Source organism: Gallinula chloropus (genome assembly GCF_964237585.1).
Source record: "Gallinula chloropus genome assembly, chromosome: 28".
In the NCBI taxonomy this organism is placed as follows: Eukaryota; Metazoa; Chordata; class Aves; order Gruiformes; family Rallidae; genus Gallinula; species Gallinula chloropus.
In genome coordinates this window covers 3,492,704-3,507,047 of record NC_140113.1, presented here as the reverse complement: position 1 = coordinate 3,507,047, position 14,344 = coordinate 3,492,704, and the positions used below count along the sequence as shown (strand labels likewise).

At 66.4% G+C, this 14,344-nt stretch overlaps 1 protein-coding gene across 1 annotated transcript; it reads right to left on the bottom strand.

The window, feature by feature from the left end:
• Window positions 1-4,727: 4,727 nt before the first annotated feature.
• MAP1S (microtubule associated protein 1S) lies at window positions 4,728-12,443 on the bottom strand (the record flags this gene model as incomplete). Its single annotated transcript, XM_084276144.1, has 7 exons — window positions 4,728-4,977; window positions 5,090-5,307; window positions 5,465-8,717; window positions 8,997-9,137; window positions 9,319-9,401; window positions 10,128-10,229; window positions 12,245-12,443. 7 exons carry the CDS (start codon window positions 12,441-12,443, stop codon window positions 4,822-4,824), a joined length of 4,152 nt encoding a protein of 1,383 aa, XP_084132270.1. The 3' UTR covers window positions 4,728-4,821.
• Window positions 12,444-14,344: the final 1,901 nt, after the last annotated feature.

The following is a 14,344-nucleotide window of genomic DNA, read 5'->3' as shown; positions in this document are numbered from 1 at the left end:
ACCAAGCCCGCTCCCGGCCACCCCCACCCCCCCCACCCCGAGTCCGCTGTCCCTGCGCACGGGCTGAGCCACCTGTGTCATGAGCGGGGCGGGCTCAGCGCGGCCTCCCCAGCCGGGCCGGAGGGGAACCGGGGTTGGTGGGACGGAGGGAGGAAGGGGGGGCACTGGGGATGGGGGAAGCTCAGGACCCGGCCGGACCCCAACCTGCCGCCGGTCACGAGCGGCCGCAGACGCCACGAACCCGCCGCCCCATCGGCACCGGCCAAAGTCCCCGGAGGTGGCAGCGGCCACCGAGTCCCGGAGCGGGACGGGGGGCGCAGCGGGGACGGAGGAGGGAGGGGGGGAGTTGGGTGGGAGGACTGCAGCATCCCGCCGGGCTGCGGCAGGGACATCCCGGGGTCCCCCCGCGCCCCCCAGCCGGGCGGCCCTGGCCACCCGCAGCGGTGACCTTCAGCGGCGTGGGGTGCAGGGGACGCGGGCGGCCCCCCGAGGGGTCCTGCGGTCGGGGGGTGAGCTCCGGGACAGGGTAGTGGGAAGCGTATCCCGCTCGGCTCGGGGAACGGCTACACCTGCCCAGCCCTGGGGCTGGCTGGGGCGAGGGCTGTTCAATGGGGCTGGGGGCGCACAGCTCCCCCCATCCCCCCCGGGTAGCGGCTCTCTCGGAGGCAGAGGCACCGCGGGAAGGGGCGGGGGGTGGTGGTGGTGGGTGGGGGGGGTGGTCGACGCGTGCACAGGGGTGCAAATGCTCCCCCCCTCCCCTAATAGAAAACAAGGAGGGAGAACACCGAGCCCGCACCTGCAGCGGGAGGGGTCGCGGGGGGCAGCACCGGGAGCGGCGTTTTGGAGGGGGGGGGGGCTGCACCCGTGTACGGCGGGGAGAGGCTTTTACTGGGGGGGGGGGGTGGGGTGGGGGGGCGCACCGGGAGCAGCCCGGACAGCCGGGGCGGGGTGCGCTGCAACGGGGGAGCCACGCACAGCCAGGGGGGCTCAGAGCCAGGGGGGGCGCGGGGCTTCCCCCAGCCCAGGGGAAGGGGGGGGGGGGGATGCTGCAGCGGGGGGGCTGCGGGAGCGGCGGGGCGGGGGGGGGGGAGGCAGCACCCCGCGCCGGTACAAGGGGAGGGTTGCTCCCTGCTTCCCACCCGCGGGCGGGACCGGGCGGCCTCAGGACCCGGGCCCCGAGCGGGGCCACACTCACCTGCGGGGCCGCCCCCGCCCCGCTCCGCTCCGCCGCCGCCCCGCGCCCGCTCCCGGGCCGCGCGCTCCGGGCCGGGACCGCGCCGAGGGCGGGGAGGAGGCACAAGCCACGCCCCCTCTCCCCCCGAGAGCCGCCTGGCTATTGGTTGCCGCGCCCGGCAGCGGTTACCGCAGCCAGCGGCCGCAGCTTCTCATTGGTCGAGGCGCCGCCGCGCCGCGCGCGGGGAGGGGGGCGATTTGCATTTTTAAAGAGGCCACCGCCCTCCGCCGGGAGGGGCTGCGGGGGGGGGGGCGGGGGAGGGACCCAGAGCTGCCCGCACTGGCACCCCGGCCCGCGGGCTCCCACCATCCGCGGGGCTGCCAATCCCACCCCCAGCTCCCCCCCGGTGCCATCGCGCCCAGTGCTAAGGGGGCCACCACACCTCCTCCTCCTCCTCCTCTTCCTCCTCCCCGCACCCGACCCCGCAACCGGGCCCCCCCCACCACCACCACCCCAAGTTCCCCCCCGGCCGGTGCCACCCGGTGCCTCGCACCCCGCTGAGCTCATCCCCCGGCTCTGGCTGACACAGCGGCAGGCGCGGCACAGCTGCGGGAACGGCTACGGCCGGGCAGTGGGTGGGTGGGGGTGGGGGTAGGGGGGGAGTTCCCTGGGTGTCACCCACAAACACCCCCACCCCTAGATGGGGCACCCTGCCCCACCCCGGCCCGGAGTGCCAGAGCCACCAGTGGCAGAGCTGGGATGACCCAGGGACCGTGTGTCACGCAGCACCTTCGGTCACGGTCCCTTCTGCACCCCTGATGCCCCAGGGGGGACAGTGTGGCCCTGCCAGGCCCAGCCAGCCGGTGCCACATCAGCCCTGGTGGAGATGGGGAGGGGGTACCAAGGGCTGGGTGGTGGGTTGGGCAAGGGTCAGGCTGCAGCCCCCGCTGCCGCCGCTCTCAGCGGCACCTCGCAGAGCTCCTGGGCACGGCGGCAGCTGCCACTGAGGTGGCGATGGCAGAGAAGCCCCCAGCAAGGTGCTGCCAGCCCATCCCCACGGCCACAGGCCTCCCCTTGGCTCCCACAGCCCACTGGGACCCGTTGCTGTGCCGGTGAAAAGCCTGGTCCTGCTGCGGTGCAGCCGGAGGCTCGGAGGGATGGAGACTGCAGCAGCCTTGGGGCAGCTCTGAGCCACCCCCCATCCCCACCCCAGAGCTCACAACCCACCTCCCAGGCAGTGGAGCCACCATCATCCCCCCCCTCCAGCCCCAATCAGCAGAATCCACCCACCCAGCAGCACCCAAGGAGCCCCCTCCCCACCAAGATGCTGCCATGACCCCCTCACCGGAGCAAAGGGGTTTGGGAAAGGGAGGTTTTGAGATTGGGGTGGGGGGGGGGGAGAAGGGGGGAGGGGGTGTCGAGGGGGTGGGTTCAGCTCCCTTGTCCTGACAATGCAGGGTGGGGGCTCAGCCCCGCTGCTGGGGCACAGAGACGTGAGACAATTATGTCATTTCCACCCCCCCCTCCCGTCACACACACACCCCCCCCCAGCACTAAAGAGGCTCCCACCCCCTCAGGACCCCCACCCTGTGCCAAGCATGCGGGGGCCGAGCAGCGTAGCCACAGCCCCCTCCCCTGCGGGCTGGGGGCGGCGGGGATGGGGATGCAGTTGCCATGGCAACCCCGCATCCATCCTCAGCTGCGCTGCCGCACCAGCCCTGCTCAGCCCCTACTCTGCTGCCCCCCTCTCTTCCCACCCACCCAGGGCAATGCCTTGAAGCCCCCCCCCTAACTCCCCTCCACAGGATGCAGCCCCAGAGCCCCCACACCGAGGACTGAGCCCAACCCACCCTTCACCCCCAAAACCCCAGCACCCCCCCAAACAGCTCCGTGGTATGCCAGGAGCTCACGGCGAGCCCCCAGCCCCCTCCCACAAGCCCCCCCAAAGCAGGAGGCAGCCAGCAGCCCGGAGCTATCTGCTCTTTAATGCTCATTTTCAACACATTTGCCAAAGGGGAACGTGGCGTGCAAGACGGGGAGCGTGTCGGTGTCCATGGGCATGGGCACTGGAGGGGTGGGGGGGGTGTCAGAGACCCCATCCCCACCCCTACTCCTTCCCTCCCCACTCCCCAAACCAGCCTTCAGCTAAGAAAAAAATATATAAAGCACTAAAGGTGAAACATTCAGTTCCCCCCCCCCCTCCCCAAACACGTAAGACAATACAATCAAAGGTAAAAGCCCCCACAGCTGCCAGCTGGTACCCGGGGAGGGGGGGGGAGTGGAAAAGGAGGGGGGGGCCACAACAGATAAATAACCTCCCCCCCCACCCCCCAACCCCTTTCCCCCCCCTCCAGAACTGGGGTGGGTTCTTTTTTTTTTTTTTTCCTTTTTCTTTTTTCTTAAAAAGTCATTACAAAAAGAGCCAGCGAGGAGCCTCCTACAAAAGGGGTTAGTGTTTGTTCCAGCCAGGAATTGAGGGGGGGGGAAGGCCAGTACAGAACTTGTCCCCCCACCCCACAACCCCATCTCGCTTCCTGGCTCAGCCATCATTCCCCCTACACCCGCCCCCCAACCCCCTCTCTGCTCACAAACCCCCTCAAAAACTGAACGTGACATTTGGTTTCTTAACAGCCAACCAACAACTCAAGGGCTCGGGGTGGGGGGGATGTGAGTGGGATGGGAGGGGAATCTGAGGGGGAAGCAGCCTTCCTCAGCCACCCCCAAGCTGGGTCAAGCCCCACAGCCCCTGCTGTCAGGGAGGGAAAAGCCATCAGTGCAGTGAGCTGCCAGGTCTCAGCCCAGCAGAGAGCAGCCCCCCCCCCCCAAGCTGTTGCATGTGAAAGAGGTGGGGGGGGGAAACAACACACACAATCCACCCCCCCACCCCTCCCCAGCTCTTGGTGGCCACAGGGTCTGTCTGGGGCTGGTGACAATGCCCATGGGTGTAGTGCCAGAGGAGCAGCCGCCGCAGCCCCCTCACCCCAATCCTGGGCACGAGCCCCACTGCAGCCCCATGGGGATGGAAACTCCTCCACCCTGGGACTGGCTGAGGTTGCTCACAGCCCAGAGCCCCCAGCAAAGGGACCAGTCCCCCCTTGGGGGCTGGGGGCACCAGGGGGGGTTGGCTTTAGTGGCTTGTTCAGGGAGGGGGGGGGGCTAGGAACAGCAAACAAGAAAAGTTACCCTGTTGAGTGGAGCCCGGCCGAGGCTCACTGACCCCCTGGAAACCTCAGCACTGCTGCTGGGTGTGGGGTGGGACACACACACACACACACACACACACGTGTGTATCCTGGCCCCCCCACCAAGGGCAGGGTCACCCCAGCCCCAGCTGGTCCCTCAGCCACCCTGGGAGGGCAGCGGGTGCAGGGCAAGGAGTGCTCCAGCGTGGGCATGCGGGAACCACGCGGCACGTGAGGGTGCAGAGTGTGTGGGTGCCGTGGGCCCGGGGTCCCAAAAGCCCCTGCCAAGTCCTGGGGCTGGGGGGTGGGTGGGCAGGGTGGGGAGAACAACCACATCTCCCCATGAGCCACACCAGCCCCGAAATACCTGGTGTGGAGGGAAGGAGAAGGGGGAGCTCATGGAGGAAGAGGAGGGTGGGGATGATGCCTGTGCCTCAGCCCCCCTCTCTGCCCCCCCCTCTCCCTTCAGAACTCCACCTTGCAGGCGGGGAAGGTCTCATCCTGCATGGCCACGGTGCTGTTGCTCCCCAGCACCGTGATGCCCAGCTCCTGCTGCCGGTCGTGGGTCTCCTGGTACCACTCATGCATCACCAGCGAGTCAAAGGTGGGGATCAAGGTCACCTGCAGAGACACCCACCACAGCGTCACCTCCCCACATCCCCCACCCCGGCACCAGGACAGGGCTGATCCCACCACTCTGGGTACCTGGGGAGGGGGAAAGGGGGGGTCTCACCTGGATGTCGGTGCCCCACTGGTGCTTGGCAGTGAGCAGGGCGTCGAGGAGGGACCGCAGGACACCTTCCTTCAGGTGGTCGTCGCCGCTGACCACGTAGCAGAGAGAACGGACACGCCGGAAAAACTCCTCATCCACCGTCCGGGCGCTCCAGGAGCCGGGCAGGTAAGCCAGGTCCACGTAGACAGGGGGGCCTGGGGGTGCTGCAGCCCGTGTGCCTGCCAGGATGGACAAGAGCCATGAGGAGGAACCCCCCCACACCCCCCACCCCCCCAAAGCCAGCGCGTGGCAGCAGCGGTGCCTCTGAAATGCTCCCGCACGTTGGAGCCGGGAGCATCCGTGAATGTCCCTGCCACCCCCACCCCAGCCCTGTACCTGCTGGTGATGCTCTGCCAGCTCCTGCTAATGGCCGGGCTCCAGCACTGCGGGTGGTCCCTGAGGTGCGGGTGTCCCCACTGGAGGGACCCTTTTTGTCCCCCAGGGGCAGCCTGGCCTTGTCCCCGACGTCACGGGCTGAGCTAGTGGGACCCCTGGCCTTGGGAACCATGGGGGTGTGCCGGGGGGGCTCGGCCCTCAGGGTGGCGGGTACTGAGCCCACACGGGACGGGGTTCTCTTCACCTTGCCAGAGGTCTCCTTCTTCCCAGCGCGGGGCTGCTCGCTCGGCAGCGCCTCGGGGTCCACCATGCAGATCCCGGGCTGGGCGGGGATGGGGCAGGGGTCCTTCATAGGGGCCGGCAGCGGGTCATGGGCTCTGGCCATGCCGTGGGTAGGCTGCTCCGAGTCCTCATCCGACTCCAGCCCATCGGCCAGGATGGAGGGGCAGTCCTCGGTGGCCGGTGGGATGTCAGAGTCGGAGAGGGTGGGCAGCGACTCGCTGACAGAGGTGGGGGGTGTCTCCCCCGCCGGCTGGCGGGGCCGGCCCCGGCGCTGCACCAGCTCCTGCGATGGGTCACTGTCTGACAGTTCCCGGGGGCTGGCGGCGGCCGAAGGCGACTGTTCCGATTTGGGATGCTCGAACTCGCAGGGTGACACCAAGCAGAGGTCCACGTCGTGGGGAGAGTCGGAGCGGCGGCCGGGCCGCGGCACCGCGTCGCCATCGGCCCGCGGTGGGTGGTGGCACGGCCGCAGCGGCAGCGATAAGCCGCCCTTTGTGGCCTCCGGTTCGGGTGTCCCCCCGGTGCCGCGGGACCGCCTGCCCTCCTCCGTTGGGGACTCATTGACGGGTGGCAGCACCTGCTCGAAGGAAACCGAGAGCGACTCATCCACCTCGGTGGAGTGTGGGGAGCCCACCTCAGCTGGCAGTGAAGGGGTGGTGATGGTGGGGGACACGTCGGGGACGTCATCCTTGAAGGGGCTGAGGGAGAGACAGCCAGCCTGCTTCTCCTGCGAGGAGCCGGAGCCATCCTGCGAGGCTTTGCCCGCAGCTGGCGGCCAAGGATTCGGCTGGCAGTTGGCACCTGTGCCTGGCTCCTCCACACCATTGTCCACCGGTGACTGGTGGAAGGGAGTGTGCCCGGCGCTGGCCGGCCCTGAGCTGGCCGGGGACATCATCTCCAGGGTCTTCTCCTCAGAGCTGCCACAGGCGTCCTCGCCGCCCTCAGGGCCGTGATTGAGCATCCCGGTGGGTGTCAGATCAAAGATGACACTGCGGTCACTCTTGGGGGTCTTGGCGAGAGGTGACGGGGGGCAGACAGCTCTCAAAGGGCTGCTCTCCAGGTAGCGGAAACGCTGGGGGCTTTCGGGGTCTTCCAGGCCGTTCTCCAGGCAGGATGAATCCCCCGGCCCCCCAGCTGCCCCGTTCTCCAGCGGTGAGGGCTCCAGCTCGCTCTCGGCCGTGGTGATGCCTTCATCTGTCGATTCCTCCTTCTTCTTCCTGCCACTGGTCCCCTGTGAGGTGGCCCCCCGGCCCCGCTCGGCCTCCAGCAGCATGTCCTCTGGGGAGGAGGACTTGGAGCCATCCGAAGTCCCTGGCTCCTTCTTGCCACCCGCTTCCCGGGGGGCTTTGGCTTTGGGCTTCTCCAGCTCCTTCTTGAGGGAGGATTTCTTGATGCTACCAGCCTTGGCCAGGGGTTTGCGGGTCTCCGGGACTGAGGTTTTCCGGGCCAGGGTCTTGGCAGGAGTCTTGCCTTCTGCCTTGCTCTCCTTGGCATCCTTCCGCAGCGTCTCAGCCTTCACCTCCTTCTTCACCACCTTCACCTCCTTCTTGGCCTCTCCCTTTGCCTCGGCCCCCGCCTCATCCTTCTTTGGTGGCTTCTTCTCCTCCCTCCGGGGAACCGGCTCCTTCTTGGGCACCACCTTCTCCTTGCTCAGCTTTGGCTTTGCGTCCACCTTCAGCTTCTCCAGTGAAGAGTCCAGCTTGGCACGAGCATCCTTGGCTTTCTCCTCTTCCGATCCTGCTCTGGCCGCCTCCCCAAGGGATTTGGGCTTCTCCTTGGTCCCTGCCTTCACCTCCTTCCTCTCCACCTTTGACGGAGCTTTCTCTTTTGGTGCTGGTGCCCCAGCATCTACTAAGCTGAGCTTGGAAGCAGACTTCAGGCTCTCCTTGCTCTCCGCCCTCCTCTGCTTAAGCAGCTTCTCAGGCTGGGGCACCGACGGTCCCTTCAAGTCATTCTTGGTGACCACAGGGTGCTTGAGGAACTCCAGGTGCTTCACCTTCTCCAGCCCCTCCAGGATGCGGCCCTGGGGGGTGCAGCCAGGGAAGAGGACGCGGATGATCTTTTCGGAGGGGCTGACAGGGTGCCAGACGAGCAGGGCGCAGACAGAGGTCAGGCACTGCAGGGGTAAGTCCTGCTCCTTGGGGTAGCTGTTGCCTGACCATTGCTGCAGGAGAAACTCCAGCTCCTTGGTGCCTTTCACAGGGTTCAGGATGTACATGTCCAACCGACCCACTCCCATCTTCTGGAAGAGGACAGTGGGTTCTGCACGGGGTCCGCTGTCCCGGGCCAGCGGGATGGGACGGATACCCAGCTTCTCCAAGTAGTGCAGGGTCAGGGCAGCCTCATCGCAGCTCTTCAGCACCCGGGAGTTACCTTCAATGTCCTTCAGCTTCTCAGAGGCGTTGAGGAAAACAACTCCCAGCTCTGGGGAGATGAGGTTCTTGGCCCAGTCCCCGTTGCCCTGTGAGCTCTGGGATGGATCCTCCTCCAGCTCAGCCAGCTTCCGCTGCAGCAGGCTGTTGACCCCAGGCAGGCTGTCCGTGCCCGCGTGTGTCACCAGGATGGAATCGATGCGGTCCAGGTGCCGGACCAGCTTCCAGAAGGATGATTTGGGGTTGGAGCCTCCGTTCACCAGGACGTTGAAGCCGTTGACGGCAAAGAAAGCTGAGTCTCCTCTCCCACCAGGGAAGATATAGCAGCAGGGCTTGGAGAGCTTGAGGAAGCCGACCATTGTGGGGGGCTCAAGGAGGTCAAAGGGGGACTGGGGCTCCAGCGACTCTGAGAGGTACTCCATGAACTCCTCCAGCCCCTCCATCTCTGGCAGGATGCAGCCCGGGTTGTAGCGCAGCTCAATGAAGTCCTGGAGGTTGTGATGGTCCAAGCCCGAGTCCCTCCACTCCCCGAAGTCAGGGCAGCTGATGGTCAGCCTGGCCTTGGCCGAGGGGTCCGCAGAGCTCAGGATCTCCCCTACCTGTGAGGGGACAGGCACAGCCAGAGCTTCAGGTGGGATGAGGCACCCAGGGCTGGGACAGCCCAGAGGGTGTCCTGCCTCAGCCCCCCCTCTTTGGGCAAGCACAGGGCACCTCTTCCCTGGCCATTCCCATCCCGTTCTCTATCCCAGAACGATGCTCAGGGGTTCAGGCAGGCCAGTCCCCCATTCTCGCCCACCCCCAGCTGCCACTCAGGGCCAGGATGTGGCCCTTCCCCTCCCTGGGGTCCCCCAGCCGAGCTCCCTTCCCTGGCACCCCACCTCCTTGTCGGTGAAGATCTGGATGAAGTCCCTCAGGGAGAAGCAGCCCGTCTGCAGCATCAGCTCCCCCGTCTCCTCCACGCAGGGCCCGGCGAACACCAGCAGCTTGTGTCGCGACACGTCTGTGATGAGGTTTCGCAGCTGAGGATGGTGGGGACACCAGGACAGAACAGGGGGGACACAGACACACACACACACACAAAAAAACCATGAGGATGGCACCAGGCTCCATCCCACAGCACCCCCCACGCTCCGAAATGACCTCGGCCACATCTCCCGGTGCCGCCGTCGCATCTGTCATGTCCCCCCCTCCCCAGCTCACCTCATCACACAGGGACTTGTCAGAGGGGTTGAGCAGCACGAGGGTCTCCAGCACATCTCCCCGGTGGTGGAGGGTCCGCTGACCTGCGGGGAAGCAAGGGGCTGACACCCACCTTCCCCAAAACGATGGGGCTGCACCCCAGTTTCTTCCTCATCCCGGGAAGGGGAAACAGGGATTAGAGCTGGCAGAGAGGGGGGGGGTGACATGGTGGCAGGGCCACTGCCTGCCTGCTTTCCCCATGGAAAAGGGACAGTCACCATCTGGCTCCCGGACACGGCGGGGGCCAGCGGATCCGCTTAGCCAAAGGCCACGTTTCCTTCCTGCAGCAGCAAGGGGAAGAAAGAGGTGGGAACAAGCTGGGGGGGGGTGGGGAAAGCCCCTCCTGTCCCCCCCCTCAGCACCTGGGCACTCCTGGGGTGTGCATGGGGGGTGTCTGGGAGCTGCAACAACCCACCGGAGACCAGGGGTGGGAAGGGGACACAGTGGGGAAAAGAGATGTGAGAGCAGCACCGGCATTCCCAGCCCCAGCGTTCCCTTTTCAGCAGGAAAAATCACACCACCCCCACCCTGGCATGAGGGAAGAGGATTCTCACGTTGAGGTGTGTGTGTGGGGGGGGGAATCACGAGGCTTGGCCACAGAGTGGGGGGTGGTGGTGGGGAGGGACTCGTGCGAACACGTGAGCTCCTTCTCCCCGCCACCCCCTCCTGCTGGATTGGGGCTGGAGGGTGTTTCCCACACCCCACTAATTAAACACTACTGGGGGCTGGTATGGGGGGGGTGTGGGGGGTGTGGGGGGGCTTTTTGTTACCTTTCACAATGCTGGAAAAAGTGGCTGAGTGCCGGGACACGAAAAGCTTCAGCTGCTCATCCAGGTTGCAGGAGGAGAGGTCGATGTCCCAAGAGCGGATTCCTTTTTGGGGAGGGGATGGGGAGAGGGGGAAAACATGACTCAGCCCTGTTAACACCCCACGGGCACCGTGCCCCCCCACGCCACAGCACTGGTTTATTCCCAAAGCAGCATGGTGGGGGCTGCCACCCCCCTCCCACTTCACCCTATGACAGAACCCAGAGCCAAGCCAGTGGCTTTGGGGATCATAGAATGGGCTGAGTTGAAAGGGACCACAAGGATCACAGAGCTCCAACCCCCTGCCACAGGCAGGGACACCAACCTCCAGGCCTGGAGCTACACAAGGTTGCCCAGTGCCCCATCCAACCTGGCCTTGAACAACCCCAGGGATGAGGCATCCACCCCCTCTCTGGGCAGCCTGTTCCAGCACCTCACCACTCTCTCTGTAAAAAACTTCCCCCTAATATCTAATCTAAACCTTCCCTCCTTTAGCTTTAATCCATCCCCCTTGTCTATCCTTTTAAAAAGTTGAATCCCCTCCTGCTTATAAGCTCCCTGCAGGGACTGGGAGGCTGCAGTGAGGTCCCCCCACAGCCTTCTCTTCTCCAGGCTGAACCAGCCCAGCTCCCTCAGCCTCTCTCCGTAGGGGAGCTGCTCCAGCCCTCTGATCATCTTTGTGGCTCCTCTGACCCCTCTCCAACAGCCCCACATCTTCCTTGTGTTGGGCCCCAGCTCTGGCCACAGGACTCCAGCTGGGGAGGGCAGAGCAGAGAGGGACAATCCCCTCCCTGTCCCTGCTGCCCCCCCTGTGCTGATGGAGCCCAGGATCCCATCGCCCTTCCCAGCTGCAGGAGCCACCGCTGGCTGATGGGGAGTTTCTCATCCACCAGGATCCCCAGGGCTGCTCTCAGGAAGCTCCTCTCCCAGGCTGTCTCTGTGTCTGGGACTCTGGATGCTCCGGAGGGATCCCGACTCCAGGCACGGCAGGTGCACACCTCCCGCCATGACTCACGGCAGCAGCACCCGCTGCGCCCGAGCCAAAACCCCGCGCCCTGGGGCGCTGGGTGCACCTCACCTGCGCCTCTTCAAAGGGCCAATTAGAGAAACTAACGGTGCCGGAGGATCCGGCAAAACCCCGGTGCCGCTGCCAGCGCCAACGAGGTGCTCCCAGAGCAGGGATAGCAGGGGGGGGGGGAGGGGGGAGGGAGCAGCCCCAAAACACCCCGACATTGTCACAGGACCCCAGAGCGGGGGTTTGTGGGGAGCTGCTGCCAGCACACCCAGCCCCCCCCCTCCTTGTGCAGTAGCCACAACCGCTCCCTGCTAACGGTCCAGCGATGGCGTAAGATGGCACAGGGAGGGTGCAGGGAGGCGGGGGGGGGGGGGGGGAGGGGGGGGGGTTGCACAAATTTGGCACTGGGGGTGGTGAGGTGACAGGTTTGGGGTGAGGGGTCTCACCAGGGGAGGGGGGGCAATGGAGGGGAGGTGGTAACATGGGGGTGTGTGTGTCCCGCTCTTCAGCGTGGGGAGGGGGGGGATGCGATGCTCTGGGTCTGAGACAGTCCCACCTGCCCCCTCCCCGCCCCCCCCCCGGCTCCAGGAGGGAAGGGAGGTGGGAGCAGGGGTGAAAGGGGTCCCCCCCAGCGTACCCCCACCCCCCTCCAGCTACACAGGTGGTGATGGAAGGAGGGGAAGGGTCCACCCGCAGCCCCCGAGCCGTGGGGCCAGTGCCCGGGTAAGAGGGGACAGACCCCCAACAGCCCCCCCCGAGGTCTCGGGGCGGGGAGGCAGCGCTCGGGGTGGGGGTGGGGGGCAGATCCCGAGGGTCCGGGGCAGATGCTGGAGCCCTGGGGCAGGAGGAGGCGGAGCGGGAAGGCGCGGGTAGGGACTGGGGGATGTCGGGATGGGGCGGGGGGCGGGGGAGGGGGTCAGGCCCCGGGGAAGGAGGTCGGACCCCGGGGGAGGGGGTGGGGCAGGCCCGAGCCGGAGCCCGGAGCATCACAGGCGGGGAAGGGCCGAGCCCAACGGCACCGGGACCGCCGCTGCCGCCGCCGCCGCCCCGGGAGCCGCGGGCTCACCTCGCTCCAGCTGCTGCAGCGCGGCGGCCAGCAGGCCCGGCCGGTGGCAGCCGCCGCCCACGATGGCCAGCAGCGAGTAGCGGCGGGGTCCCGCGGCGGGGCCAGGAGGAGGAACCGGATCCGCCGTCGCCGTCGTCGCCGCCGTTGCCAAACCCGCGGCCTCCGCAGCCCCCGCGGCCCGCGCCGCCGCCGTCGCCATCTTCGGCGCCCCCCGCCCGCCGCGCCGGGCCACACCCCCCCCGATTCGTCGCTGTCGTCAAGCCCCGCCCACTGATGTCACCGATGACCAATGAGAGCTCGCAGCGGGGAGAATGACAGGAGGGGAGAATAGGCGGGACGGGAGGTCTTAAAGGGGTAACGGCGGGGTGGGGCCGCCGCGGGTGGGGTCCAACAGTGCGGGGCTGGGCAGTGCGGGACAGGGCAGTGCGGGGCTGGGCTGGGCAGGGCAGGGCAGTGCGGGGCTGGGCGGGACAGGGCAGTGCGGGGCTGGGCAGTGCGGGGCTGGGCAGTGCGGGGCTGGGCAGGGCAGGGTGGGACAGGGCAGTGCGGGGCTGGGCAGGGCGGTGCGGGGCTGGGCAGTGTGGGGCTGGGCAGTGCGGGGAAGGACAAGGCAGTGTGGGGCAGGGCAGTGCGGGGCTGGGCAGGGCAGGGCAGTGCGGGGCTGGGCGGGACAGGGCAGTGCAGGGCTGGGCAGGGCAGAGCAGTGCGGGGCTGGGCAGTGCGGGTCAGGGCAGGGCAGTGCGGGGCAGGGCAGTGCGGGGCTGGGCAGGGCAGTGCGGGACAGGGCAGTGCGGGGCTGGGCTCGGCAGGGCAGGGCGGGACAGGGCAGTGCGGGGCTGGGCGGTGCGGGACAGGGCAGTGCGGGGCTGGGCAGGGCAGGGCAGGGTGGTGTGGTGGTTTGGCCCTGGCTAGAGGCCAAATACCCACCAAAGCCACTCGCTCGCTCCCCTTTTCAGTCAAAAAGGGGAGAAAATAGATATTGGGAAGCTCAGGACTCGAGATAAGGCCAGAGGGATCACTCTGCAGTCAGTGTCATGGGCAAAACAGACTCAATGCAGAATAAGAGAAGGAAAAGTGATTTATTACACTACAGCTACACACCCAGTGACACCAGAGTTGGGCGATGAGAAGCGTGACCAGGTCTTAAAGCACCTTCCCCCCACCCCTCCCTTCTTAGCAGACTTAAACTTCATCACGATTTTACTCCCTTCATCCCCCCCATCCTGGCATGGGGAGGGGCAGGGAATGGGGGTTTTCAGTCTGTATCCACAAGCTTCTGCAGAGTGAATCCTCTCTATTAGGGAGTCATCTCCTCACCACGGCCTCAGCAGGACTCCCTTCCCTGGGTGCTGATGTTCGGGCCCAGACTCCCACGGCCTGGTCCCCCCCAGAGTCACAAGTCCCCCAGCAAACCTGCTGTGGGGTGGATCAATCTCTTCACAGGCTGTAGCTGTCTCTGCTCCCCATCCTTATCCATGGGCTGCGAGGGGACACCCTCTCCACCATGGTCTTCTCCAGGGGCTGCAGGGGAATCTCTCTCTCTGGCACCCAAAGGGCTTCATTCTCCCCCCCCCACCTCCACCCCTTCTTCCCTGGCCTTGATGCCTGTCCAGCTTCCTACATCATCTCACTCCCTTCTCTGGGGGCAAAACACACCTGCCTGAGGTTTCTTTTCTCCTCACTGATTCCCAGAGGCTCTGTGACCATCAGTAATGGGCTCAGCCCTGGTCAGCAGCAACTCTGGCCTTGGATCAGCCCACGTTTACTCTCTGGCTGCTGCTTGCAGAAGCCATCTCAGCAGCACCCCAGTTTGCTCCCCATGAAAACCCAGCTATGCAGAGCTGGCACAGGTGGGTAGTGTGAGCAGGGCAGGGCAGAGGCTGTGTGGCCCCTGCAGAGCTGGGGGTGGGCGTTGCAGAGTGATGCAGTGATGGGAGGCAGCGTGGGGATGGGGCCACACAGTGCAGAGTTGGGTGGACACAGGGACGGGCTCTGCAGTGGGGAACGGTGCAGTGCAGGGTGATGCACCATGGCACAGGATGGGGCTGGGCTGAGCAGCGTAGCCCCCTCACATCCCCCTGCCCCAACTGCTTTGCCACC